General features: G+C 48.1%; 1 protein-coding gene across 1 annotated transcript in view; it reads left to right on the forward strand.

Moving 5' to 3' along the window:
• The window catches only part of SLC25A46 (solute carrier family 25 member 46), a 410,387-nt gene extending 389,408 nt beyond the window's left edge, over window positions 1–20,979 (forward strand). The window contains exon 8 of the mRNA XM_069625486.1: window positions 19,795–20,979. Coding sequence (XP_069481587.1) covers window positions 19,795–20,373 — 579 coding nt within the window. The 3' untranslated portion in view covers window positions 20,374–20,979. The remainder of the gene's footprint in view (window positions 1–19,794) is intronic.
• The last annotated feature ends 4,329 nt before the right edge of the window (window positions 20,980–25,308 follow it).

A 25,308-nucleotide genomic window follows, 5' to 3' on the forward strand; every position in this document is an offset into this window, starting at 1 on the left:
GATCACTGCTGGGCATTCTATTCTAATCATGTGAAAAAATGAAAGAGCCAATGCTGGAAAAGGGAATAGTTTCTTACCTGTAACTCCATTTCTCCAGCATTGGTATCTTTCATAGATTCACTTGCGCCCGCCGGCCTCCCCTAAATGCAATCGTCTTGTAGTTCTTGGTTTCACCCCATTCTGCTTTGGAGGGGTCGAAATCTGAAGGGAGCCGCGGGGGCGGGGCATTTTTACCGCTACGTCCTAGTGGGGCATGCGTGCGCGGCCCAAAACGACGTAGATGGGACACGAAAGTGTCGAACGTTTCCTATGGGAAACGGCTTTATAAGATTACCGAGGGTTCCCAGTCTGTCGTTGGGGAATATTCTAAGCATGTGAATCCATGAAAGATACCAATGCTGGAGAAATGGAGTTACAGGTAAGAAACTATTCCCTTATTGCTCCCCAACTTCCAAACATGGTGTTTACAACTCTTCGCTCCTGCCCCATGTTTCATCAACATAAAGTTTGTCCATGATTCTGCACTATTCCAGTTTCCACTTTGAGTAGTCCTAGTACTTCCACGATCCGGGTCGGTTTAGTTGTCCTAGTTGGACAATGATGCGTCCATGGAACAGCAAAAGAATGCGCCCCCCCCCTCCTTACACGCCTCACTCCCATACAGCAGCCATACATGCCAGCGTGACCCACTTCATATGGGAGGTTGTGTATGCCAGTTTTATTCATTTGTATTCTGGGGCTTGTCCTGGATTTAAAATGCAGAAATCCTGAACTATAAGCCCCAAAATGTAAAGTAAACTTTAGGACTGGACACCCAGCTCCTAAATGGAATGTGGTACATTAATATGTATGCGCAAACCCTGCTTTCCCTCCCCACCCTCATACAATTCTTGCGATTTTAAATAGTTTTTTGATTTGTACTTAATTAGTAAATAGACAACATAGACCACAATATTACAAACATGAACTCGTTGTCATTAACTCATTTTTATGTAATTAACAAAGAGCACTCTCCTAGACATCTATTGCTGCTGTGTGAACTTGTCTTCCAACCATTAGAAACAGCAATAGGAAATGTAATCGAGCTAAGACAATTATTTTAAAATACATATTGGTTAAGGTATTGTTAGTGTTTACCAAGGCTGTCCAAATGCTCCAGGAGAAGAATGGGTGGGGGGGAGGGGCTGGGGTGTGGAAAAAAAATAAGGAGCTAAGAAAATGGGTGCAGTTCCACGACATACGGTTAAGTTGCATGGTTTGGGCCTAAGAGCACCTTTTAAAGCACTATTTTGGAGAGAGGGGACTAAAGCTTTCTCTTCCAGTCATGTCATTTGATGCAAGTACTTGGGCAAATGGTAACCATATCTGTCAGTGGTCTGAGTACATGGGCATAGAAGGGTAAAATATGGTCCATGGTAAGAGTGAGTATATGATGCCAGTATGCTATGTTTATGGGATTTATATCACTCTCCACTAACACTTGCTTGGTCTCCAGGAGCTCAGGTGGATCTGAAAAAGAGGAATGGGTGGGTTTGTTAGTGGGAGGAGAGGGAGAGTGCACAAGTGCTTTTGCTGTTGTATTGGTAGTTTCACTTGGGGAAAAAATAGTTACTCTGTGTTGGTTTGCTACTAGGGGGTATGGATTGGTGAATGTGCGGGTGCTCGTGTTTGTATGGGTGGCCTTGTGGGCCCGTGGAGTAGGATGCATTGTCTGTATTGTGATTGTGAGAGTTATTGGAGGTGGTGTAGATATTTGGTGTTGGTGTGTGTTCTTGTGGTTGCCATGTCGCGCCTAGAAACATTTGTGTACAGGCATGTTATAAATGGCTTGTATCATGTGAGGGTGGCGTAGTTGGTCAGTGTGTGGTGTGTTGGCAGGAGTGTGGAGAGTTTAAATTGGGTTAAAGGGGGGAAAATGCGGTAGTCCTCGTACCAGGAAATAGGGTTGAATCGTTGTTGCATCAGTTGAGTATACTCAAACCCATTGTACAGTGGTTAACAATATTGGGTCGCCCTTTCACGGGTAGGTCAATCAGCTTGAGTCCTGTGACGCGGTAATCCAGAGCCAAAACCCGGTACTTCGTTCTAAACCTCTTTGCATTAAAGTTGCGTGCTTCTCTTTGACCATGAGCCATGGTTTGGCGATTAAGGTTGACAAATCAAAGACCTGTTTTAGGGATTTCTAAACGTCAGGTGTTCCTATTGTGTGTATTCCCTTTGGGGGAGGGAGGGCATTCAATTTGTTGAGATGTTTGACAAGGTTCATCCACCATTTTTCATTTTCGAATATTGTTTCGGTTCAAGACCAATGTCATTGCTAGACCTCAGTGTTCCTTTTGGCCTCTAGAGGGAGATTTGCTCTTGCAGGAATGCTGCTGCTTGGCCTTGAATTGCTGTGTTGACTGGTAGCCAGTGTTGTTTTTTTTAAAAAAAAATGTAATATAACATTTTATTGATTTTAGAAGTACATATAACAAACATTCACTTTACCATCACATATCAGTCAAATCCACATTCTGTTTCCTCACTTCCAGTTATCACCCATCTCCCGCCCCACGGTTCGGAGTATCTGTGTCAGAACCTTTTTTAATTCTTCCCATTTGTGCCGATCTTCTTCGCCTTTTTTGGGCCACCCTCTTGCCATGTATATACGTTGTTCCATAGCGATACACACATTTACATCCGCTATCCATTGCGCAAATAGGTGGTGTCATGGGATCCTCGCAGCTTGGCTATATCACGCTTAATCAGCCCTATGGTTGTGGAAAGAAACGGCCTTTCGTAACACGTAGTGGTCCCTTCCGCCCCAATTCCCAACAGCATCATCTTTGGGTCCATTGGCATCTCACGTCCCGACACTTCATTTAATTTATTACAGCATTGTCGCTAATATCACAGGATCTGGGGCATCCCCATAGGATATGAAAGAACTTACCCTCCCCTTGGTGACATTGAAGGCAATTGGGGCTAGTGGCTCGGTTCCAGCGATACAACGCGACTCTGTCACTCTATGCAAGACTTTAAGTTGTATCAGACGGAGTCACGAGGAGATTGTAAGAGGAGATTGTAAGAGGAGATGGACACATCAATGCCATCAGCCTGAACGGTGTCTTGCTCTTCAACTGCTGATCTTCTTGCTGTCCTGAGGTTTTGCCGCACTAGGATAGGTGGTTGCGCCTTTTCAATAGTTGCTGCCAACCTCTGGAATGGCTTACCACCCCTATTGAGTAAAAATTATAATCATCTGGCCTTTAGAAGAGCACAGAAAACCACGCTCTTCTAGGTTTCCCTCTGAGGCTTAATACCTGGGTAACTTGATCTCCCTCTCCAGTGCCATGATGCCTTTGGGCGACCGTGCGCTTTAGACATGAATATAACCCAACTATCCAGTCCTCTGGTTCTATGGTTCCGACATCCATTTCCCATTTTGTTTTGTGTTTGGACAATTCTGGTGTTGCAAAGGCAGTTATAACATTATATATTGTGGAAGTGACCTTGATAGGTATGTGCTCCAAGAGCACATTTAGTTCCAGTGATGTACATTCTGGCATATCCAAGAGTGTGGGGAGAGAACATGTGCAGTGCATGGGCGAGCTGAAGGTAGTGGTAGTGTTCAGTACCAGGGAGACCATATCTATTTGTTAGATCTTCAAAAGGGGTTAGTTTACCCTCTGTGAGTGTCGCCAATCGTTACAATCCCGGCCAACACCCATTCCGACCAACCCGGCCATATCGGGTTGAATAACTACTGTGTGGCCTAGCGCACCTCTCTCCCAAGTTTGACTGGTTGCGTTGCTAAGCTTATCAGCTTTGCTACAATAGGCAACACGGATTGTACGTTTTCGTTTGGTTGCTGATGGCCGACTGTTTCAACTATCAACAAATGTTCGGGCGACAGATGCTTCGGGTTGGGGCGGAGTATAGGGAGGGGCAGGGGAGGAGAAAGGAGTTTTGTTGTTTTTGTTCTGGTTCTCCAATTGACCCATCTCACTTGCCTGCACCACTGCGTACACAAATAAGGCACTCTCCTCATGGTACTTGCCAATCAGATGCATACTATGTTTCTGGATACAGAATGGCCAGAGATAGCATGAAATCCCTAAAACTCCACACATGGAATGTTAATGGCCTAGACACTGGGATTAAACAGCGCCTGGTTACACAATTCCTTAACCGACACTCCCCCAACATCGCTCTTCTCATTGAAACACACCCAGCCGGCACAAGATGCACCCTTTTTTGATGTTCAAACTTTCGCACCACAATTCATGCAGGTTTCTCCATGGGCTCTTGATTCTGCTCCACAAAGGGTTCCCTTTCACCCTATTCCTGGTTGAACAAGACCGCAGGGGCAGATTTGTGTTACTACAGGGTGCACTATGGGGTGAGACTTTAGCAATACTTGCAATATATTCCCCACCGCCACTCACAACAGAGCTGTTTGACAACATAATACCCATAATCACAGCTCATCGGTCAGACCTTGGGTCCTCGGTGGGGATTTAAATGATGTCATGGACGTGACGCTAGTTCACACACGTACGAGGCAGGAATCCCAAAGCACGTACAAAACTGGCTGCTTTCGCTTCAGCACTTGGCCTGAGTGATGTCTGGCGGGAACTACACTCTCTGGAGTGTGAATATTCCTACCGCTCTGGAGTCCATGCCTCCCTCTCAGGGCTGGACTATTTCTTTCTCCCAACGCTAAATGCACATAGAGCGGTTACAGCGAATCTGCTTCCTCTGGGAATATCTGACCACTTGCCCCAATGATAGAGCTAAAGACAAATAGACCTACCCCGCCCCCATCGTGGCGATTAAACAACTACTACCTTGGCCGATGGTGGCAAGTGCAAGGATAAATGCAGACATCAGGTGGTGGTGGAACTATTAGGGATACAGAAAACAGTCCCCAAGTGCGGGGTTTGCCAGAAAGGCAGTGCAGGGGTGCAACTGGTGGGGATAGGTGGTCTGGGACCGACATCAGAGAGTGGCCAGGTAACCAGTGCAGAATCGTTTTCAGCCAGGAAGTCAGCAGGGGAGAGGAGGAGAAAAAGCAGAAGCAAAGAGAAAGGCTTTGAGGTGCATCCGGAACCGGTGATGGTTCTCCTCAAGTTTCAGGGAGGCTGTTGCAGAGGGAGGGCCCCATCCGAAGAAAGATCTACCACCAACTGGTTGCTTGCAGAAGCGACTGACCCTGAGGGAATTGGAGGCAGCTGAGGGAAGAGCTCGAGCCGAGAGACATTTAGGAAGTGACAGTTGAAGGTACGGAGGTCCCAGGTCCCAAAAGGCCTTGTGCATAATGCAGAGGGTTTTCACCTTATTCCTCACAGCCACTGGGAGCTAGTGCAGACATTTCAGTCCAGGAGCGGTAAGATCCCTGGGTTTGAGGCCAAGGACAAGTCACGCAGTCCTCTTCTGATGAGTTGCAGAGGGCAGAGAGTAGAAGCAGGCAGATTTAAAAAGAGGCTGTTGCAATAGTCCAGCCTAGAGAGAACCACAGATGATATCTGAGACAAAACAACCACCTATTTTGGAATCAATAATGGTACGGCAGTTAGTCCAGAAGTGATGTGGGAAGCGTATAAAACTCTGCCATTCTGAGTCCAGGAACATAGTATGCATCTTTCGAAGGGATTGGTTCCTCCGTATTCCACATCTGACAGGTAATCACCACAGCTGTGCTGCTTCGGAAAATTTTCGGCTCCTGCGTCGATGACGTCGATACGCTGTCCCTGAGGGCCTCCATCGAGCCGACGTCACCGGATGTTATAAGTAGGACGCACAATGCCGTAGTCTCAGTTCCGTTTTTTTCCGTGTACGTGTTCACTTCAGCGATCTCGGCGCGCCTCTGTTCTTCTGTTACTTCTATCGGTTCTTCGAACTTGGTGTTTGTGAAGATATCATGTCTTCGTCTTCTACCCTGTGGTCGGGATTCAAGAAGTGTCGGGACTGCGGTTCCAAGATGTCACTTACAGACCCGCACGATGTCTGCCTCTGGTGCCTCGGCGAGGACCACTCCACCGATGACTGCGACGATTGGCAGTCATTAACGTCGAAGGCCTTTGGGGAGCTGAAGAAGAAACCTACTGTAGGTAGGGTTTCCAATCCCCGAAAGTCGAAATCCGCTGGGCTTTCGACCGACGATTTGAAGGGCGACTCTCCGCGTCGTCGGCGTAAGTCCAGGGGGTCTCGGTCCCGGAGTGGTTCCCACATTCCTCTGCCTCGTCGAGGCACTTACGGAAGCGCCATCACCAGTCGTCTTCCTCGTCCGAGGACTCCGCCAGACGGCGGGTTGCTTGTCCCAACAAGCATTCGTCTCCTGCGGAATGGGATGCATTTTGTACGGAGATGATGGTGATTTTCCAATCACAGCCGTCAGGGAACGTGCTAGGGCCACCGCTTGCACGCCTTCGGGCTCAGGCGGTTGGCGCGATCATTGGGAGCCTTCGAGGTCCCGATCGGACAAGGTGGATCGCTCTAGCCATGCCCGCTCCAGGTCCTGGTCCTCGACGCCCTCGAGACCGACGGAACCTGTGAGGTCTTCTAAGAAGATGTCGACGCCATCAGCGCCATGTCCGTTGAGGGACTCTCTCAAGGCTCCGCCTCCGAGGAAGTCGTCGATGCCATCGGCACCGAGGCCGTCGAAGGACACGCTCGGGCACCGCCCTCGAGGCCTGTGTCGAAGCCATCGGCGCCACGCTCGACGTCGACTCCGATACCGTCGAAGCCCTCAACGCCTTTTGTGGAGGCTTTACCGGAGGTGCATCGGTGGAAACTCCAAGGAAGGCCCTGAAGAAGTCAGTCAAGCCTGTATTTGAACCTTTTTCTGTGCCCTCATCCAATGATTTATTCCAGCCTCTGGATTATATCTCGGAGGTGGATGACGACCTGTTATCTGGTCATAACCAGTTGGAAGACCTGCATCAGTCTTTGCACGACGCCAGTGGTCTTCATACCTCCCCAGAGGTCGTGTTTAGCAGGCCTGAGCCTGGTACGCATGCTGAATCTTCGTACAGGCGCCTCATGTCGAGGGTGACTGAGTACTTGGGGTGGTCGGCGCCACCAGTGGATTTTCTGCAGGATGACCTGACAGATCTCCTTGACCAAGGTCCACCCACTGACCCGGTGCTGCCATTTCATATGGCTAGCGACCCCTGCTGCTTGACGACGCACCCCACTCTCAAGAGTTTGGTGTTGCAGGCGGCTACGGCCCCGCCAAAGCAGGCGTTGTACCCTACCATCCCTCCTGATAGGTACGACAAACGTTTTGATGGCTGGGCGAAGAAAGTGTTTTCTTCAGGAGGTATGGCTTTACAGGCAGCCAACTCCGTGTCTGCCTTAGCACGTTTCACTCACACTCTGTGGAATTGTGTGTCTTTGGCGGCTGAACATAAACCCGAAGGGGAGGAATGGGATGGTTTTCTGGCCCTCGTTCAGGATGGCAAGGATGCCATGTGTGAATCTGTTCAGTCGGGTCTGAACATAGCAGACTGTGTCAGCCCGTCCATGGCGGCGAGCACCATGATGTGCAGATTTCCCTGGTTGCGGAAGTCGGGGTTTGCTTCTGACGTTCAAGCCCGGCTTCTCAACATGCCCTTTGATGGTGTGCATCCTTTTGGCAGCAAGGCTGACGAGAGCCTTAAGAGGTTGCAGACCTCAAAGGCTGCAGCGAAGTCGTTGAGCGCTGCAGACTGCCAACCTCTGCCTTTTCGTCCTAGGGGACAGCAATGAGGGGAGGTTTCTTTGGATAATACTCGTCTTTTGGTAGATCGAGAGGAGCGGCCAGTCAAAGGGGCCAACGTAGGAGTACCAGAGGTGGAAAACGGGGTTCTCGAGGTGCCGAGGCCGCTTGAGCAGTTGCCTCTTTGCCCTCAGGCACTGCCGCAGCCGCTTCAGCTCAGTCATGAGGCCATGTCCCATGGTTCGCTGGTTGGGGGAAGGCTGGCGCAGCATCTTGTAGAATGGCTTGCCATTACTTCAGATGTGTGGGTTCTGGAGATCATAGCCCACGGCTACTGTCTTCCTTTCCGGCAGAGGCCTCACGACAATCCACCAGGGAATCTCTCTTTGAAGAGTCTGGATCAGCTCCTTGCGCAGGAAATCAAATTCCTGCTGGAGAAAGGCGCCATAGAACTGGTGCCTGTAGCGAGAGTAGCAAGGGATGGTATTCCCCATATTTATTTATTCCGAAAAAAGACGAGGGATTGAGACCCATCATGGACTTGCGTGGTTTGAACAAGCTCCTTAGGAAGGACAAGTTCAAGATGGTTACTCTCTCTCAAGTCCTCCAGGCCCTTCAACTTCAGGACTGGTTGGTGTCTCTCGACCTCAAGGACGCTTACTTTCATGTGCCGATTCAGCCCAAGCACAAGAAGTACCTGAGGTTCGCGGTTGGCGTGTCGCACTTTCAGTTTCGGGTCCTGCCGTTCGGATTGACCTCTGCCCCGAGGGTCTTCACCAAGCTTATGGTGGTGGTGGCAGCGTATCTCAGGAAAGGGGGGATTCAGGTCTACCCCTTCCTGGACGATTGGTTGATCAGGGCGCGCTCACCTGAGCAAGTCCTGGGTCATCTGTCAGTCACCTTGCACTCCTTTCACAGGCTGGGCTTCTCCCTCAACTTAAAGAAGTCCCACTTGACACCTACCCAGCGGCTCCAGTACATCGGAGCAGTGCTCGACACATCCCTGGGGCTGTGTTTTCCTCCCCAGGTGAGGGCTCTTCACATTCTGCAGATGGTGAACAAGTTTGAACATGCCCAGAGTCTCCCGGCAGAGTTCTTGACGTTGCTCGGCCTCATGGCTCTCAAGAGGCAGTGGTCACAGTCCTCCGGCAGGATGTCGGATCCCATTCAGGTGCTGCCCTCGGTCGCCCAGGATCTTCTGTGGTGGGCCGTCGAAGGCAATCTGATGAAGGGGGCTCAATTTTGGCTACCCTTGCCAGAGGTGACGATCGTGACGGACGCATCCCTCACAGGATGGGGAGCTCATGCCAATGAGTTGACAGTCAACGGTCATTGGTCTCCGTTGGAGTCCAGACTCCATATCCATCTGTTGGAGCTGAGGGCCGTCAGGCTAGACCTGAAGGCTTTTCTGCCGTCTATGCTGGGGAAGAATGTCCTGATTCTGACGGACAATACAGTGAACGTGCACTACCTCAACAAAAGGGGGGGGGGGACAGTCTCTCCCTCTGTGCAGAGAGGCGATGCAGCTCTGGTTCTGGGCCATCCAGCAGGAAATTTCGATCTCGGCAGTTCATCTGGCCAGACACGAAAACGCGGCGGCGGATGCTCTGAGCAGGCAGAGCACAGTCTCTCACGAGTGGGAGCTTGCTCAGGAGATTCTCCTGGAAATCTTCATCCTTTGGGGGAATCCCACAAGTGGATCTCTTCGCCACCAGTGTCAACCAGAAGTGCAAAAGATTCTGCTGGCGGGAATTTCCCCCAAGAGGAGCATCGGGGGACGCTTTCGTAGTGGAGTGGTCCTTCCCACTGCTGCATGCGTTTCCTCCAGTCCCCATCATTCCGCAAGTGCTGCAGAGGTTACGGAGGTTCGGTTGCTGAATGATTCTCATTGCTCCAGCATGGGCCAGGAGAATGTGTTACCCAGACCTTCTCGACATGTCCATCTGCCCTCCACGCCGTTATCCCTACTGAGGCGATCTGCTCTCACGGGAGGGGGGGGTCATTTTCTCCATCCAGAGGTCAAGTCCCTCATCCTTCATGCTTGGCTTCTGAAAGGTTGAGGTATAAGGATTGGGACCTCCCTGAAGACGTGATGGAGGTGTTGCTTTCGGCCAGGAGGCCTGCCACGAAGTCCCTGTACCGTTGCCGTTGGAGGAAGTTCTGCGACCGGTGCAAGGTTAAGAATGTGGATCCTTTTTTCATGTGCCATTCCTGTGGTTCTGTCTTTTTTGCTTTTGTTAGCCCACAAGGGCCTGCAAGTGGGTATCATTAAAGGTTACCTGACGGCGCTGTCCATATTTAAGCGCTCATCTGAGGAGTGTTCTTATTTTAAAATTCCTTTGATTTCTCTGTTTCTGAAAGGGCTCACTAATGTATTCCCACCGTCACCTTTCCAGGTGCCCGGTTGGGATTTGAACCTGGTTCTAAAATTCCTAATGGGAGCTCTGTTTGAGCCTTTACATTCTTATCCTTTGAGACTGTTGACATTGAAAACTGTATTTTTAGTTGCGGTCCTTTCCGTAGTAACGTTTTTTCAATGGGATGTTCTGATCACGTATTTCACATCGTACCCTCCCAGCCTGCCCCTCTACAGAATTTCTTATGCGATTGCAGCTTCCGCTTCCGCAAGGCTTTCTGTAGTCATACTGGCAGAAGATTGGTGCCACACTGTAAAGATACTGGTGGGGGGTACCTGTACTTCCGCTCTCTATATGGTAGAGGAGAGAACCAGAGGACCCCAGCCAAGATTCTCTATTGTGGTAGCAATGGACGAGCAATCAAGGCCTAGCTTCTCAGGAGGTGATGCGGGCTGGTTCTTAAGTACAGTGTAGTCCCCGAACCCCACAAAAGGAATGTCCACACACTGTATTATTGAAAACAGTCTTTATATAATTAATATTCAAAGGTATGTACACGATCACAATAACGCACTTTGTACTCGGAAATCAACAATGATAAATATATACAATTCTAAAGTGGTACCACCAATGTTATCAAATATCATTAAAGTGCATAAACTGTACGGTTAAAATGTCACACAGATCAATAACCAGGGAACCAGCTATAGAGATAGGAAGGATCGCAAGAGGGTTGAAACAATGGGCAGAATACTGGCCCCTACCAATAGACACAGTTCTGTGTTTAGATCCCCCCCCCCCCCCCCCACCTGGGCAACCTGTAAAATAAAGATCTATAGCACAAGCCCAGTCCATATATTGTTCACTAGTCTTATTTCCTCCTATAAGGTTTTACCCCCCCCCCCCCCCAAATGTACCTGGTGGAGTAGAGTTCTTCGAAGACGCGTCGAAGGATCCTTCTTGAGTGACTCCCTTTAAAGCAGGAGCCACAGATCTTCGAATGGCGTCGAAGATGGTGAACTTGTCGTCCACGGCGGCGATGAGAAGTTCGAGGGTGCCGAGACCACGGCGTCGATCCAGGCGGTGCTCGTCAGCGACGTCCTGCGAGGATGAGGTGTGCGGGGCACCTCGGCAATTGATTGTTCAGGACCGCAAAGAGTTTCAGAAGGACTGTGGCCCAGCAAGGGTGTCGAGTCGTCAAAGTCTTTGTGGCCTTCAGGTGGCGGGAAACCCACCGGCAGATTCTCCTCGGCGCGTTGGTCGTCCTTGACTTTCTACGGCGGGACAAAGCGGTCGACGTTGAGGACAAGGGAGTCCTTCGATTCAAATGTTCTTTGGCAAAGGAGTGGGTGGCTCCGGTCGTCGGTGGCATGGCGTCAAGTGGTCCCCACGGCTGGGCAACACAACTTCGACGGGCCTCCAGAGGTTACACAACCTGCGAACCCTGGTCGACGGCAATGGACTTCGACAGCGGCGAAGTCCGGGTGTTTTGCTTCGTTCTCCACAGCGGTCCCGTCTCGGGTCGGCAGCCTTTCGAGGGTCTGACTTCCAGGGAGCTTCGCCGAAGGTTAGCAGTGCTTGATGGTCCCTCGGAGCACGGGAAGAGGGCGCCTTACCAGGTCCTCTCTCGGATCAGTCCTTGATGAGTTCGGCAGCTTTCAGATCGGGTCGAAGCAAATGTAACAGCAAGTCTTCTTCCAGCTGGCCGTCGAGGATCAGCAGTTCCAGTTACTCTTTAACTGTAGACACAGCTTCTGAACAATTTCCAGTGGTGAGAGGTCCCCAGATATATTATCTTGTCTCTCATCCACACTGCTGGGTCACGCGCAGCAGCCAATCCTACAGAAGGGCATTCATGCAGTCAGTCAGCCAATCAGGCACACAGTGCATTCAGGCCATCCTCCTCCCTCTCAGACACTCACAACAAGGAATGTGGATTCGGACAAGTACCCACCCAGCTATTCAACACTACACACTGCATTCAGGCCAGTTTCGGGCAGGGCTGTCTCAGTCTTTGTCTCTCATACCAGAAACCAGACAGCCACAACAAGAAGTGCACATTGGTCACACACTCCATTCACCCAGGTCCCACCCACAACATAGTCACTGGGAAGGCTCCAGCCAGTCTGGACTTCACAACACCATATATGGAACTTCCACCCAACAGCCAGTCAGGGGGAAGGGACAGAGTCAGGGCTTCCCAGGACTTTGGGAAAACAAGGTAACGGGCAATAGAAAGCAAGAGGCCACAGGGGCCATCCTGTTTTCCATCAGGAATCAACTGATTCCAATGGCAGGGCCTGGATATCCCAAAATGGAGGATACTCAGGGCACCTGTCAAATTCAACATGGAGCTGCCACCAGCCCATACCCTGCTCAGCGGGCCACCCACAGGGGCCCTAAAACATACACTAGGAGCACAGGGTTGTACCCCTACCCATGGGTGCCGTAAGGGTATCCCATGGGTCTGTTCACCAAATCAAAAGAGAGAGAGCTGCACCGCCAGGAGTCCCACATGAACTCCTGCTCGGAAAACACGACATAACACACGATAAAAAGGCAGTAAAGGATAAGGATACGGAGGCCCTGTCCCTCCGATGCATTTCCAGCATCACACACACGTTCTGGGAAAAAACTACAACTGAGGCTACGGGCGTCGTGCGTCCTACTTATAACATCCGGTGACGTCGGCTCGACGGAGGCCCTCGAGGACAGCGTATCAACGTCATCGACGCAGACGCCAAACATTTTCCAAAGCAGCACAGCTGTTGTGATTACCTGTCATAGATGTGGAATACATCGTTGGAACATCCCATCGAAAGAACGTTACCGGGTAAGAAAGTAACTTGTTCGATTGGCAAGTACCATGAGGAGAGTACCTTATTTGTGTATGCAACGGGTCGATCGGAGAACCAGAACAAAAACAACAAAACTCCTTTCTCCTCCCCAACCCGAAGCATCTGTCGCCCGAACATTTGTTGATAGTTGAAACAGTCGGCCATCAGCAACCAAACGAAAAAGTACAATCCGTGTTGCCTATCGTAGCAAAGCAGATAAGCTTAGCAGCGCAACCAGTCAAACTTGGGGGAGAGGTGCGCTGGGCCAAACAGCAGTTATTCAACCCACAGCAGTTCCATTGCTCCTTCGTTTCAGAGCTCAGAGATTACTGGCGCACCCTCAGACAATTGCATTATTATCTTAGTCTTCCGGGACCCATTGTATGTGATTGATCCTTTGGCGTGCACCATTTGAAGTAGCGCATCACGGTTTGTGTAATTTAATAATTTAGCAATGACTGTATGTGGTGGCGCGCCTGGAGTAGGTCGTCCCATTGGCATGCAGTGAGCCTGTTCAATGGAGAAGAAATTTGAGAATGTTTTGGGTGCAAACATATCCATCAGCCACTGTTCAAGAAATAGCTCCATGTTCGCTCCCTCCGTCTTCTCGGGCAGTCCCAGGATGCAAACGTTATTGTGCCGTGACATGCCCTCTCCTTCATCCACACGTTCTTCCATTGTCTTCAGCTGCCCCATCACCCTGGACATCGATTCCATATTGTGGAGTCCATCCTTCTGCTTCTGAGATGCAGCGTTCTGTTTCCCCTGTACGAGAGGACAGTTTTTGGAGGTCATGGTGTAGAAGCGACACATCCGCACTGATGCCATCCATTTTCTTTTCCGTAGAAGTGTGGGAATTGGTTATGGCGTTCATGACGTCCTTTAAGGAGATGGTTTCCTCCATCGCCACCGTGTCACATGGCGTTGCTTGGTCAGCGAGAGCAGCCGCTACAGATGTCGCATACTTCTCCATTTTGCTCTGGGTGGAGGCTTTTTTAATTTTGTCTTTGACCATGATGCGTTTATCTTTAAGAGCGGATTATTGATAGTTTACTTAAGCAGGACCCAAATGTCAGCAATTGTTGAGGCAGTAAAATTGACAGTGATAAGTTTGGTATGGTATTGGGTGATGTTGTGCTTATGATAGGGCGCTATGCGATTTGGCTTATCCAAGCTTTGTCTCTTGTCTGCTCGAAGGTCCTTTATTAGGTGTATCTGGACCACTCGGGAGTCTTGGGCGGGGGAGGTTTCATCCAAATAGGGTGCAATGGGTATAGTTGCGGAGGCAGTTCTGTCCGATGTCGTTTGGTCCAGGGGGGGCCCTGTCGCTTGCGCCACTGCGATGCAACGCTGGTGTACTGACCTTATATAGTAGTTCTCATGGTCCGGGGGAAGTTGGCACGGGCAGCTGGAATTTCCAAGCGCAGAGTCCGTCTGAGTCCCAATATCTGTGCAATGCTCCCAGATTGTCAGGTCTCAGCGAGGACCACACTGGGGCCTAGTGGTAATTCTCATCGGTTTAGTGAGTCTTTTTGCCAATAGCGCCGCAAACACTGTACTGTGCTGTTAGTCCAGGGTCCTTGGAGCAACTGCAAATGTTATTTTCCTGTGGGGGGGTGAGTATGTAGGGCGGTGTTGCCTGGTATCTCCAGAGCACTCTGTGGGTCCAGGATAAAGTATAGTGCATGTGTTGGAAGGGGCACATCTATTAGTGATCACGATTCCGACAGTGACATTGCATGAAGTGTCCTGGTTCCGGTGTGCGGCGGTATCTGGCTTCTATGTTAGTTTTCTAGACACCCGTGCTGTCTAGGTGTGCTGGGGGAGGTTCCCATATTCTGTTCCTTATGGGGCCCTTTTTCACTCTAGTCATATCCTTCCACTGTTCCTTCACTGATTCCCCTCTGTCCGTCTGTGTATCATGGTGAGGCTCTTACAGAGTGACCTACAGGCTCTGCTGGGCCACCAGGGACCCCGCTGCTTCTCCCCCTGTCCAGTGCCTCCCAGTTGCCACTCCATCTTTACCTTTGCTCCCGCTGGTAGTCTTCCTCTTCCAAGAGGCACTAATGTTTGTAGGGCTCTTATTCTGAGCGGGCGGTGGAGAGTCCTGCGGTTGTGCCTCCCACCGCTGTGTGCGTTCCTCCAACAGAGCAGGTAGTTTCTTCCTTGTTGTTGCTGGGGATTTTGTAATTTGGCGTCTCCTTCCTTTCCGGGTCACCCAGCTGCTGTTGCACACAGCCGCTGGTTACTCGCAGCATCGGCGGGAGATCCTGCTTCTCCTAGCCTCCTCCGATTTCCTTCTCCAATTCTTCACAGATCACAGGGATGGTATGCTCACTGGCAGCCTGCAACATTCTGGGTGGGCTGGGTCACAATCGTCTGGCAAACAGTGCGCAACCTGTCTGGTCCTAAAGTTTCAGGTGGCAGGGGAGGATGGGGGTTGGTCTTGGTGCAAGCGGGTGGGACTGAGTGATGGAGTATATGTTTCGGGTGCTATCCTGTCTCAGGTGGCTACCTCGCTGTGTCTGTCCTTCACGGTAGTGATTACTGGGTAGCAGCCATCTTGATAAGTGCAGTTAACTCAACAGTGTCAGTGTTCCCTCTTCGATTACTCTGTCAGGAGGCAAGTTCAGCACTTCATACTTCAACCAATGAGTCTCTGTATGGCCAGCTCCAAGCGGCTGCATTTCTTCCACATTCTGCCTTTTAAAACAGGATGTTAATTCAGGATATCTGCCGGCAGCCACAGGAGCTCTCGAAGGTTTGTGTCCTCATTGCTTGCCTGCTGGCCACGCCCCCCCAGTGTTGGGATCTTAGTGCAGGTGTGATGTGTTCTCTTGCTGAGTCTTAGGAGCAGACTTTCTACTTCATTATGGATCAGGTGCAGTTTTTGGTGAGGTAGTCGGGCATTCCAAGGTAGATACTGTTGAGTTAGTCTATTCTTAAGAGTTACCACCCATTCCAAAGGCTTGAACGGGTGGTAACATCCCAGGGCCCTCAGCTAATGCCTTAACCTAGGCCCTTGGACATTACCACCCGTTCCAGCCGTTGGAACGGGTGGTTAATGTTATTAGCACTGTCCCATGGGCTGGGGCGGGGCTAATTTAGAGTATTTTCGTTGCGTGAATGGGTCTTCTTGTAGCAACCTGTTCAAGAAAAGAAAATGGTATACAAAAATGGCCGCCATGGAAAAGGAAGGCAGGGCTTTGTATCGAGCCCCTCTAACATTTCCATGGTGGCCAAACGGGGTAGAGCGGAAGGGGCAGCAGCAGCAGCTACCATGGCGGCACAATGAGTTAAGTGGGGGGGGGGATTGATACAAATGGGTATGGACGGTGGGGGGCAGTTGGCGGGCAAACCAGTCATCAGGTGGGTGACTGAAAGTAACCAGACTAACACTTACATCGTACTGGACATGTCCTGTTAATCAGGTCAGACACTTTACAAGATGTGCATACACCTGATACCAGTTAGCTCTCCTTACACGAATTAAAGGCAACACCTAAAGACACACTTTAAGGCAGAGTACGAGCAGAACTTCCGGGACGAAGGCACGCCTACTGGAGCAGAGCAACGGACCAAGCGCCGAGAGCAGCAGCCCGAACACCTCAAGGGTTGACTACTGTAGGTCGTTGCCGCCGACAGACCTTGAAAGACACGTGGTGAAGGCCAGAGCCCACAAGTAACTATTGCATTGTGTTTCAAGGGTGCCAGTGGCTCACCCTGGAGAATGGCAGTTTTGGGGAGGCGAGGCCACGCCTGAGGTACTAATCTTGACCTTGTAAATTGAAGATAGCAAAGCAAGAAAGAAGCGCACACAGCCGGTGAGTTGACAAGCAACCTGAGACCGTTGTGTGTTAAAGCGAATGAAGTAGCAACATTATATCACAAGTGAAGGCTGCACGCATTGGATGAGATGCGAAGAAAGGCAAATCTGTGAATGAACTTTGAAGTAAAAGGCAGGTGTGAGATCAGCGATACTTAGTAATGGGGCGATCCTGTGAAAGGAAGTAGCCCATTCGAAAGTCTGTGAAAGATACACTGTTTGAATCTATAAACCAAACAAACTACAAAACTGAATTAAGGGAGAGTAAAAGTGAACTTTGAGTTGAAGAGGTCCTGCGGTGGTCTGTAAAGAGAGCCACGCACATGTGAAAGTCTTCGACATCCGAAAGGGGTCTGATCCCGATAGCGGGAAACCCAAAGTACAATAAGCTTGGGCAAGGGAACCCCCTGGCAAGTTTGTGTTGAACTGTCAAGTGAGGGGTCTGAGCCTGGCAGAGAGGGTGGGGGGGGGACCTACATGAACTGTGTGCTGTAAGGGGTCTGAGCCCGGCAGAGGGGGACCTTTGTGAACTTTACATCAGAATACATTTTGTGAAAGTTAAAAAAAAGAGACTTAAAGCGACTCTCAATCCATGGTTTTGGAACTGTTTAGCGTGTTAGAAACCGAGCCAGAGTGGGTCATCCTGCCTACAAGGACAGCCTTACTCTGTAGTTTAACGCGAGGAGGAGAGCTGGTTCAACTACCTTTTATTCTTTTTAACACTGATTTTGCCTTTGCTTTTTGTACAAGAGATAGAGCAGGCATTAGCATAGGCCATTTTGATTTTACAGACTCCACTAGGACTGTTACGTTTATCGTTTTATGGTCAAGACTACTCCCATCTTAGTTATAGGGCAAAATTAGTTTCTCCGACCTCAACATTTTCAATAAAGGTTTTACAAATTGTATCCATTGTGTCAGTGTCATACTTGTGATAGCATGCCTTCCCTACAGTAACTAGGTGGAAGAAGCTTTTCTTAACTACTTTGTTGACTTGAGGTTCCAGTGTTGGGTCGTGTCCATAGAAAGTCAGATTTTTCGTTACTTTGGATGCTTCAGGTCTGATTCCCTTTTTGGTAGGCCATGGTATATTCAGTTGTATAGAAAGTTTGTTGGGCGTGTTCATGATTTCAGTTTTGCCCCGGTTGCGTTTAAGGCTGTTGTTCTTGCATGCATTGATTTGTCAGAGCTAGTTGACAAGGGTTTTGTCCATCCTTGCTGGTATCGATTTTTGTAGAGGATTTCAGGAGCTTCCGCATAGTTGTAGCATGCGAGTCTGCATCCCTTGGTGAGTGCCATGAGTGGGGTCATATAAAGGTTCAAGAGTAGTGGTGAGAGGGGGTGAGGCTTGTAGAACCCCATAGGTGAGTGTGCGTGATGTTCAGCTGAAGGCTGGTAACTAGATCGTTTCAGTTCTTTTGGTCCAGAAGGATTTCATCTACCGCTGTGCAGTGTTGCTTATCCCTGCTTCTTGTACTTTTTTAATGAGGGGTGCATGATTGGCTATGTCAAAAGTTGCTGAAGCGTCTAATAGGGTCAGGGCGGAAGTAATGTTGGAGTGCAAGTTAATTTTTAGGTCGTTTGAGCTGATTCAGTTTCTCTCATAGGCCTGAAGCGCACACATGCCTAGTCCAGTAGTTGGTTGGTTTCCATGTGTCGGGATTTGTCCATATATACGTAGTTTTCTAGCAGTTTGGCTGTGTATTTACTTATTGTTCATTTGTAGGGGATGTGTGGTATGTCGCTAGTTGGTGGGGTTGTCTGTGTTTCCTGAGGAATCTTTGATAAATGGTTTAATGTAGACCGCTTTGAAACGCCTATTTTCTGTTCCTGTTTCCAGTGAATGCTTCTTGAGGTTACGGAAGTATTTTGCAGGTGGCTCTTTGCTGAGGATGTTCTTGTAGATATCTGGTTGGCAAGGCTCTACTGGCGAGCCAGACTTTGTTGGTTTCTTTCACTAGTTTGACGTCTTTGGTTGAGATCGGTGTCAAGTCGTCAGTATTGTGGTTGTCTCTGGGGTTGGATTTTGGACGATATTGTTGCTCATGTCCTTGGGCTTTGGGTCGACGACTTGTTGGATGTTTGTAACTTTGCTCTTAAAGTAGCTTGCAAGGTAATTTCGAAAATGGCATGAGTACCTGGGCATATAATGGCGACCTTTGCAAACGGTGGTAATTACTGGCATATAATGCAAGGATATGGTCAAATTATTGATATACTTAGCAAACTGTGAACGTTTTTGCCATCTGTGGGCAAAAACTGTCAATTTGCATGAGTACCTGGCAAGGATGCGAGTACCATGCTATATGATGGCAATACATGCGATGTGATGGGAGTATGTGAACATTTGACAAAATCTTGCAAATGATGCGAACCTGAGCATGTGATATTAACACAAATAACGCTGCCATCTCTCAATGGGGAGAGATTCGAGAGGCGTCTATTAGTGCCCCCCCCCCCCTCCCATCTGTGCCCCAGGCCTTTGCCCGGTATAACCACCACAGCAACTGCTCTAGCCACACCCAGTCTCAGCAAGGCTTAGCCCTAGAAACGTTGTATCTCCACAGAACTCTCAAAGCGCTCAACGCAAGCCTAGGTGGGGAGAGGATCCTGGCGAGACTGAACGTTTTCTGATGGGCTCGTCCTGAATGTCACGGTCTAGAGAGTGTTATATTTCCGGAGTCGGTGCTAAATGACTTTGCTTAGTAACATTGGTGCCAGGAGCATCAAGCACTATGACTCCACCCAAAGTAGATCGCAATTTTTTAAATTAAAACTACACTCGAATATTTTGAATAAGAAAGAGTGCAAGTGAAGTTAAAAGAACATTGTGCTTAATTGTAATCTATACAGCTGTCGTTATTTTTTAAAACTGTACGATGATTTGACGAACTGTTGCTTAATAATATGCATAGCACTTCCCTTGCGTGTTTGCCAACCAGTCTTTTCCAGAAAGGAGTCGTCTTGCCTAGCAATACATAATGTGATTGTAATGCACGTTTTCACTTGAAAAACATGAATTGCAGAAAGTGTCCTTAACATTGCTCACCAACTTTCTAATGTTTGTCTTTCTTTTGGGTGCAAATCTAGAGTGAGATCATTCGGGATAACGCTGGCATTTTGGATTGCATAAAAGAAGGGATTGGAAGAGTGATCAACATGGGAGTCCCACATAGCAAACGGCTGCTTCCCCTCATGGTCATCACCTTTCCCACTGTTGTGCATGGACTTCTACATTACATCATAAGTTCCACGGTCCAAAAATTTGTTCTGTTTTTACTGAATAAAAAGAAGTCGCAGGACCAGCTCAAGGATAATGCTACGTTTGTTCCGAACCCTTTGGATGCATACTTCCCTGAACTTATTGCCAGCTTTGTTGCCAACCTCTGTGCTGATGTCCTGCTTTACCCACTGGAGACCGTGTTGCACCGGCTGCACATTCAGGGCACACGCACAATAATAGACAATACTGACCTCGGCTACGAAGTGGTCCCAATCAACACTCAGTATGAGGGCATGAGAGACTGCATCATTGCTATAAAGCGAGAAGAAGGAACGTTTGGCTTTTACAAAGGTTTCGGTGCCATTATTGTGCAGTATGCACTGCATGCTGCTGTTCTGCAGATCACCAAAATCATTTATTCAACTCTTTTAAATAATGCATCCTAGACATGAAATGGTGGTGACTGTGCCTCCTCACCTCGGGTAATGGATGCAGGTGGATGAAATGTCTGTAATATGGAGTTTGAATGTCGATGAAATCATACAAATGTTCATGAAATGCAATGAATGTCTGGGGTGGCACTTAACTTTTCCCTGGCGTGGTACTGTGGACCTGAAGCAGCAGTGATGCCTGGAATTGTTAGGGAAACTATTCGTAGCCTATTGATTTGCTCTTCAGCTTGTTGGTCTTGGACTGATTAGCCTTTCCACTAGGTCCACACAGAACCTTTTGCTTCACTTATGGAATAAAACCTGTATAGTTGTATTGTAAATGGAAAAAAAGCTGTCCTTCTCTGGATGTTTTTAACCCCTCTACAGAGGCATGAAGATGATATCAAGAGCAATCTCTGCAGCAGATTATGTTGTCTGCAGCAGATTATGTTGGAAAAATAGATTTTTTCGGGATGTGTTCCAGTGGGAGTTGCTAAATTAAACTGGAACGTTCAGTAACTTAACCTTTCCCTTGCACCTTTACTGCAGTCAAATTCTATGTATGACAATATTCTATTATACCATCTTGCGTGTTGCACTGATATAAAAAAAAAACCTAGAGTTATGTTTCATGAAAGACTCTCCTTTACTGTTTGCAGGGCCAGTTTTCTGTCGTTTTTCCTCTGAATAGACTAAACGTAAAACTCTCCGTTAAAATAGGTGTGGGGGTGGGGTGGTCCGAGGGTTGATGTTAAGTGGAAGTATAGATGAGGATGTGAATATTGCACCTCTCCTGCATATTGGCATGCATTTATTTGTGCTTGTACAGAGTGTAGCAAAGACTGAATTGCAAACAATGACAGCATATGGTCCCTGGCCTAACAGCCCAAGATTCACATTGTCCATGCAAAGCTCCTCTTTAGACCAGGGGAGTTGCTAGGTCTGGAAAAGACCCGGGGCTAAGCTGATGTCGGAACTGTTGGGACTGGGGGCTAGCTAGTTTTTTGGCTGTAGCTCCTGAGATTCTATCCAGGGCTACAACCAAATGATCAGGGGCTACAGCCCCCTTAGCCCCCCCCCTAGCAACGCCCGTGCTTGAGACTATTGTCTTTCAAATGAATGATTTTGTGTGAAGTGTTTGTTCATCAAATGGTCCCTAGAGCATTTTCATTGCATGCTCTGGGTTTCTATTGCAGGATGGGATGAGCAATGACTTGAAACAAGGCACAATGGATGTTCGCCATTGTTCTGATTGTCGTACCAATGTCTTGGATCCGTCGAGTTTTTACAGGGCCCAGCCACTTAGGTCTATCTTGCTACTGAATACTCGATATAAAACCAATTTAAACTTTTTTTGTTTTAATTTGGTGTTTGATGGCCCCTTTACCCCATACTGCAAAAATGGCATACACTGTACAGTAAAATGTGGGTGAGAGTCACAAGGAGATTGTTTATTTCCCTTGGCAATGTCTGAAGACCCAGCGTGTATTTTAAAAAGCAAATAGATCCCTCATGCTGTGATGAGCTATCATTTGTTCAGTTATGTGGATGTGTAATATTATTTGCTTGAATGTAATTATGCTGTTTTACGTTTTCAGATCACAAATGAAATGAGGACAATAACAGCCTATGTTAACTTTATTTTTTTAAGTGACTATGGTATAGACAGTTGTGCCGATCTGAAATGACACACATTGAGCAGTTTTCTCAAATCACCTAAACCTGTGATGGCAGAGGACCAGTTGGATTGCTGCCTTCCCAAATGGTGCAATCTTTATCAATAATTACGATGTCATACGGTGATGGAGGCCCTGTTCAGAAAGGATTAGGTAGTAGTGAGGAGGAGGAGGAGGAGGAGGTGGTAGTAGTGAGGAGGAACTATATGCAGAAGATACCAAAAAGCAATCATTATGTGGGAGGTGCAGTAAAAATCCAGGTTTTAATCAGTTATAGGGGACTGCTGGCTCTTTTAACAGTGTGTCTAAGCTACCCCTGAACCCACGTGCAGGGACTTCGCTTAGTCCTTATAGGTGGAGTGGTGGGGGATTGGGGGGTCATCACCAGCAGGACAAAAGAAAATTAGATAAGTAAGCGAGGCAGATGACCACAAGCAGAATTTATTATAAAAACTCACTGTAAAGCCATCTGGCCCTGAGGCTTTGTTATTCAGGAATCCTTTAATTAGTTGAGCCTAGTCTTCTGAGTTTGGTTAATCCAGGGAAGTTTTAGCCTCCTCAGTAACCTGGGGCAACTGGAGATGCTCCATGTTTTATCAATCAACTAATTCCTTTAGCTTTTGGCGTCCCCCACCCTCTTGCATGACATCCTTTGAGTTGCATGCTTGAATGGGCTTCGGTTTATATGATGTGAGCTTGCTCAGTTTATTGCCCCCTTCAAAGTAGTCTTGTTTAGTATGGAAAAGCACCATTTGTACTTTGTTAGGTATAGTTGGAGTTTTCCTCCTAGTTGCTCAAACTCTAAACTTGTTTTTTTGGGCCAAGCTTTGAAGCTTCAACTGCCTTCCTACCCTTCCAGCACAAACTCAAGGTTTCACTCTTGATGGCTGCTTTCACCACCTCCCGATCTCTTCCCAGTGACATTCCTAGGAAGTGTGAGTGTGGAATATAGTTCTTTAGTTACTCTTATTTTGTCTTAGATTAAGGAATCTCACAGAAGAGCATTTTTAAGTCACCACCTATACTTGGATGGAGGAGTAGGGTGCTAGTAAAGTTGGCACATAACTGGAACATCATCTACCAGCAAGACAGGACACTTTGATGAAAGTGCAAAAAAAAAAAAAAAGAGTACAATAGACCTTATGTTTAAAGTCTCTCTCCCCTGAATGTAAGTGTGACCAAAAGTCAGAGCCAGATCATGCATACAATTGAGTTTTAATACCTTGCTTTGAAATTGCCTGTTTAGAGTTTAATCTGGATAAGGCTGGGTTCTGTAAAGAAGGCCCTCAACGCTCACACCAGCAAAAATACAACCCACTGGGGGAAAAAGGCCCAGCACATCTCTTGCAAGTATAACCATGTTTATTCTGATAAAAAAATACAAGTACACGCCAGCAAAGAACTCTGCTGCCATGGAGTACTCTTAGGAAAACAGAATAAGCTACAAGTTATAAAGGCACACACTGTCTTAAGTGACGTAGATTACATAGGTTACAAATGCATGTGGCTGATTGGTGCAACTCTTTACATATATAATGCCTGCTCCATAATGGATGACAGACCATTGGTCCCAACTTCTCCTGTCCGTCTACTTCCACGTGGGGTTCTTCTTTGTTTGTACGTCAATGGGTGTGAAGCTCCTAATTGGCAATTACTAACACAAATCATTCCATTCTGTAATGTGCACTTTGTACCTCAAACATGGGCGCAGAGGATATTTTCGAGGTCGTGAAAACTAGCAAACCCCAGCTCGATCCCAGACACGTTGGCGCCTTATGCAAATCTTCCCACCCTGGTTTTAGGTTTGTTACTTTCTCCCTTGGCCCTCACAACACAAATCATAGGGATCCAAGATGTTGTGAACACACCTCCGCTGTAATTTTCCTGGTAAATTGGCATTATAACAGTTTTATGGTCGGTGGTCTGGGGCTGGCTGGTACCTTGGAATGCTGGAGCCTTTGTACGGGGCATCTGGACACTGTAATTTAGGGTTTGGACTGGTGAAGGTCGGAGGCTCTCTCATGGGATAACTTTTCACATGGCCTTGTAGGGTGCATTCATTCTGGGATATGACTGCTCATAGTATGAAACATTAAGAGGTTTATCTTTCTCACTACTGCCTATGCTGCGACACAACCCTGCATGCACACTGTCATCTCTGTTCTCGGCCTGGTCCTACTGCCCTGGCTGCAGCATGGCGCTAGGCCTCAATTTCAAAATGGCAGTTGTTTTATAAGATAGCATTTCACACCCTGTGCAATCTATAACTAAACATATAATACCTACCCATAAGGCAACTTCTATCAATACCCCGCTTCCCCCTATAACCTTCCCAAATACCTACAATACTCTCACAGGTCTCCGCCTCATCCGGAACGTCTTGGGGTGGGCCTGGGACGATTGTACCTGCTTCCCAACAGTTCATAACAGCATTCCAGTTCCCTTCCATCAGCAAAATCTCTTTTTTTTTTTGGATATGTGCCCCTAGAGAATCCCAATCCATCCTATTCATTCAGCCGCTAAATGGTTGCAAAAGTAACCTTTGAGCCCTATGTACTCCTTTAATGCCCAGTAACAGTCCTTCCTGATCACAAAATACCTCATTTATTTGCATAACTACCCAGGACTTTCACAGGATAGCATCTCTTTTTTGGGACTGTTAAAGGGGAGGAAAATTGCACTGGAAGCAATTAGATCGCAGTCTGTGTGCCTCCCTGCACTTCATGTGCCTTTCTTGAAGTGCAATATCCATGCCTCAGAGTAGGCTTGACCCTCCTCTCTCCTAAAGTCTCTGACACACACGCTACACTCAAAGCCACTCCTTACAAGGACAACATCCTCCCAGCCTCCTTTATTAAACAAATCACTGGCCCAGCACTCAACACACTCCATGTTATTGCAAACGTCTCCCTCAGTGAAAGTCCATTCTCACACGTGTTAAAGGCCGGTCTCATACAACCCCTTCTTAAGAACCCTTGCTTGACCCAGATGACCTAGCCAACTACAGATCTATCGCAAGCCTCTCATTCAGCTGGAAACCTATGGAGAAAGTAGTTGCAACCCAACTACTTGCCAAAATCAATCAGCTTGACCTCCTCTGCGATTACCAGCCTGGCTTCGGCCCCAATTGCAACACTGAGGCTGCAACCATCCTAGTAGTGGACGATGTGCTCAGAAGCCCCAAAATGAGTGACTTGTGTCTCCTAGTCCTCTTAGACATCTCAGCTGCCGGCCTTTATTTCCTAGAAATGGTGCAGCTGATGGGAGGAATAGA

The sequence above is a fragment of the Ambystoma mexicanum genome, chromosome 6p (assembly GCF_040938575.1).
Source record: "Ambystoma mexicanum isolate Mex_15411 chromosome 6p, UKY_AmexF1_1, whole genome shotgun sequence".
In the NCBI taxonomy this organism is placed as follows: Eukaryota; Metazoa; Chordata; class Amphibia; order Caudata; family Ambystomatidae; genus Ambystoma; species Ambystoma mexicanum.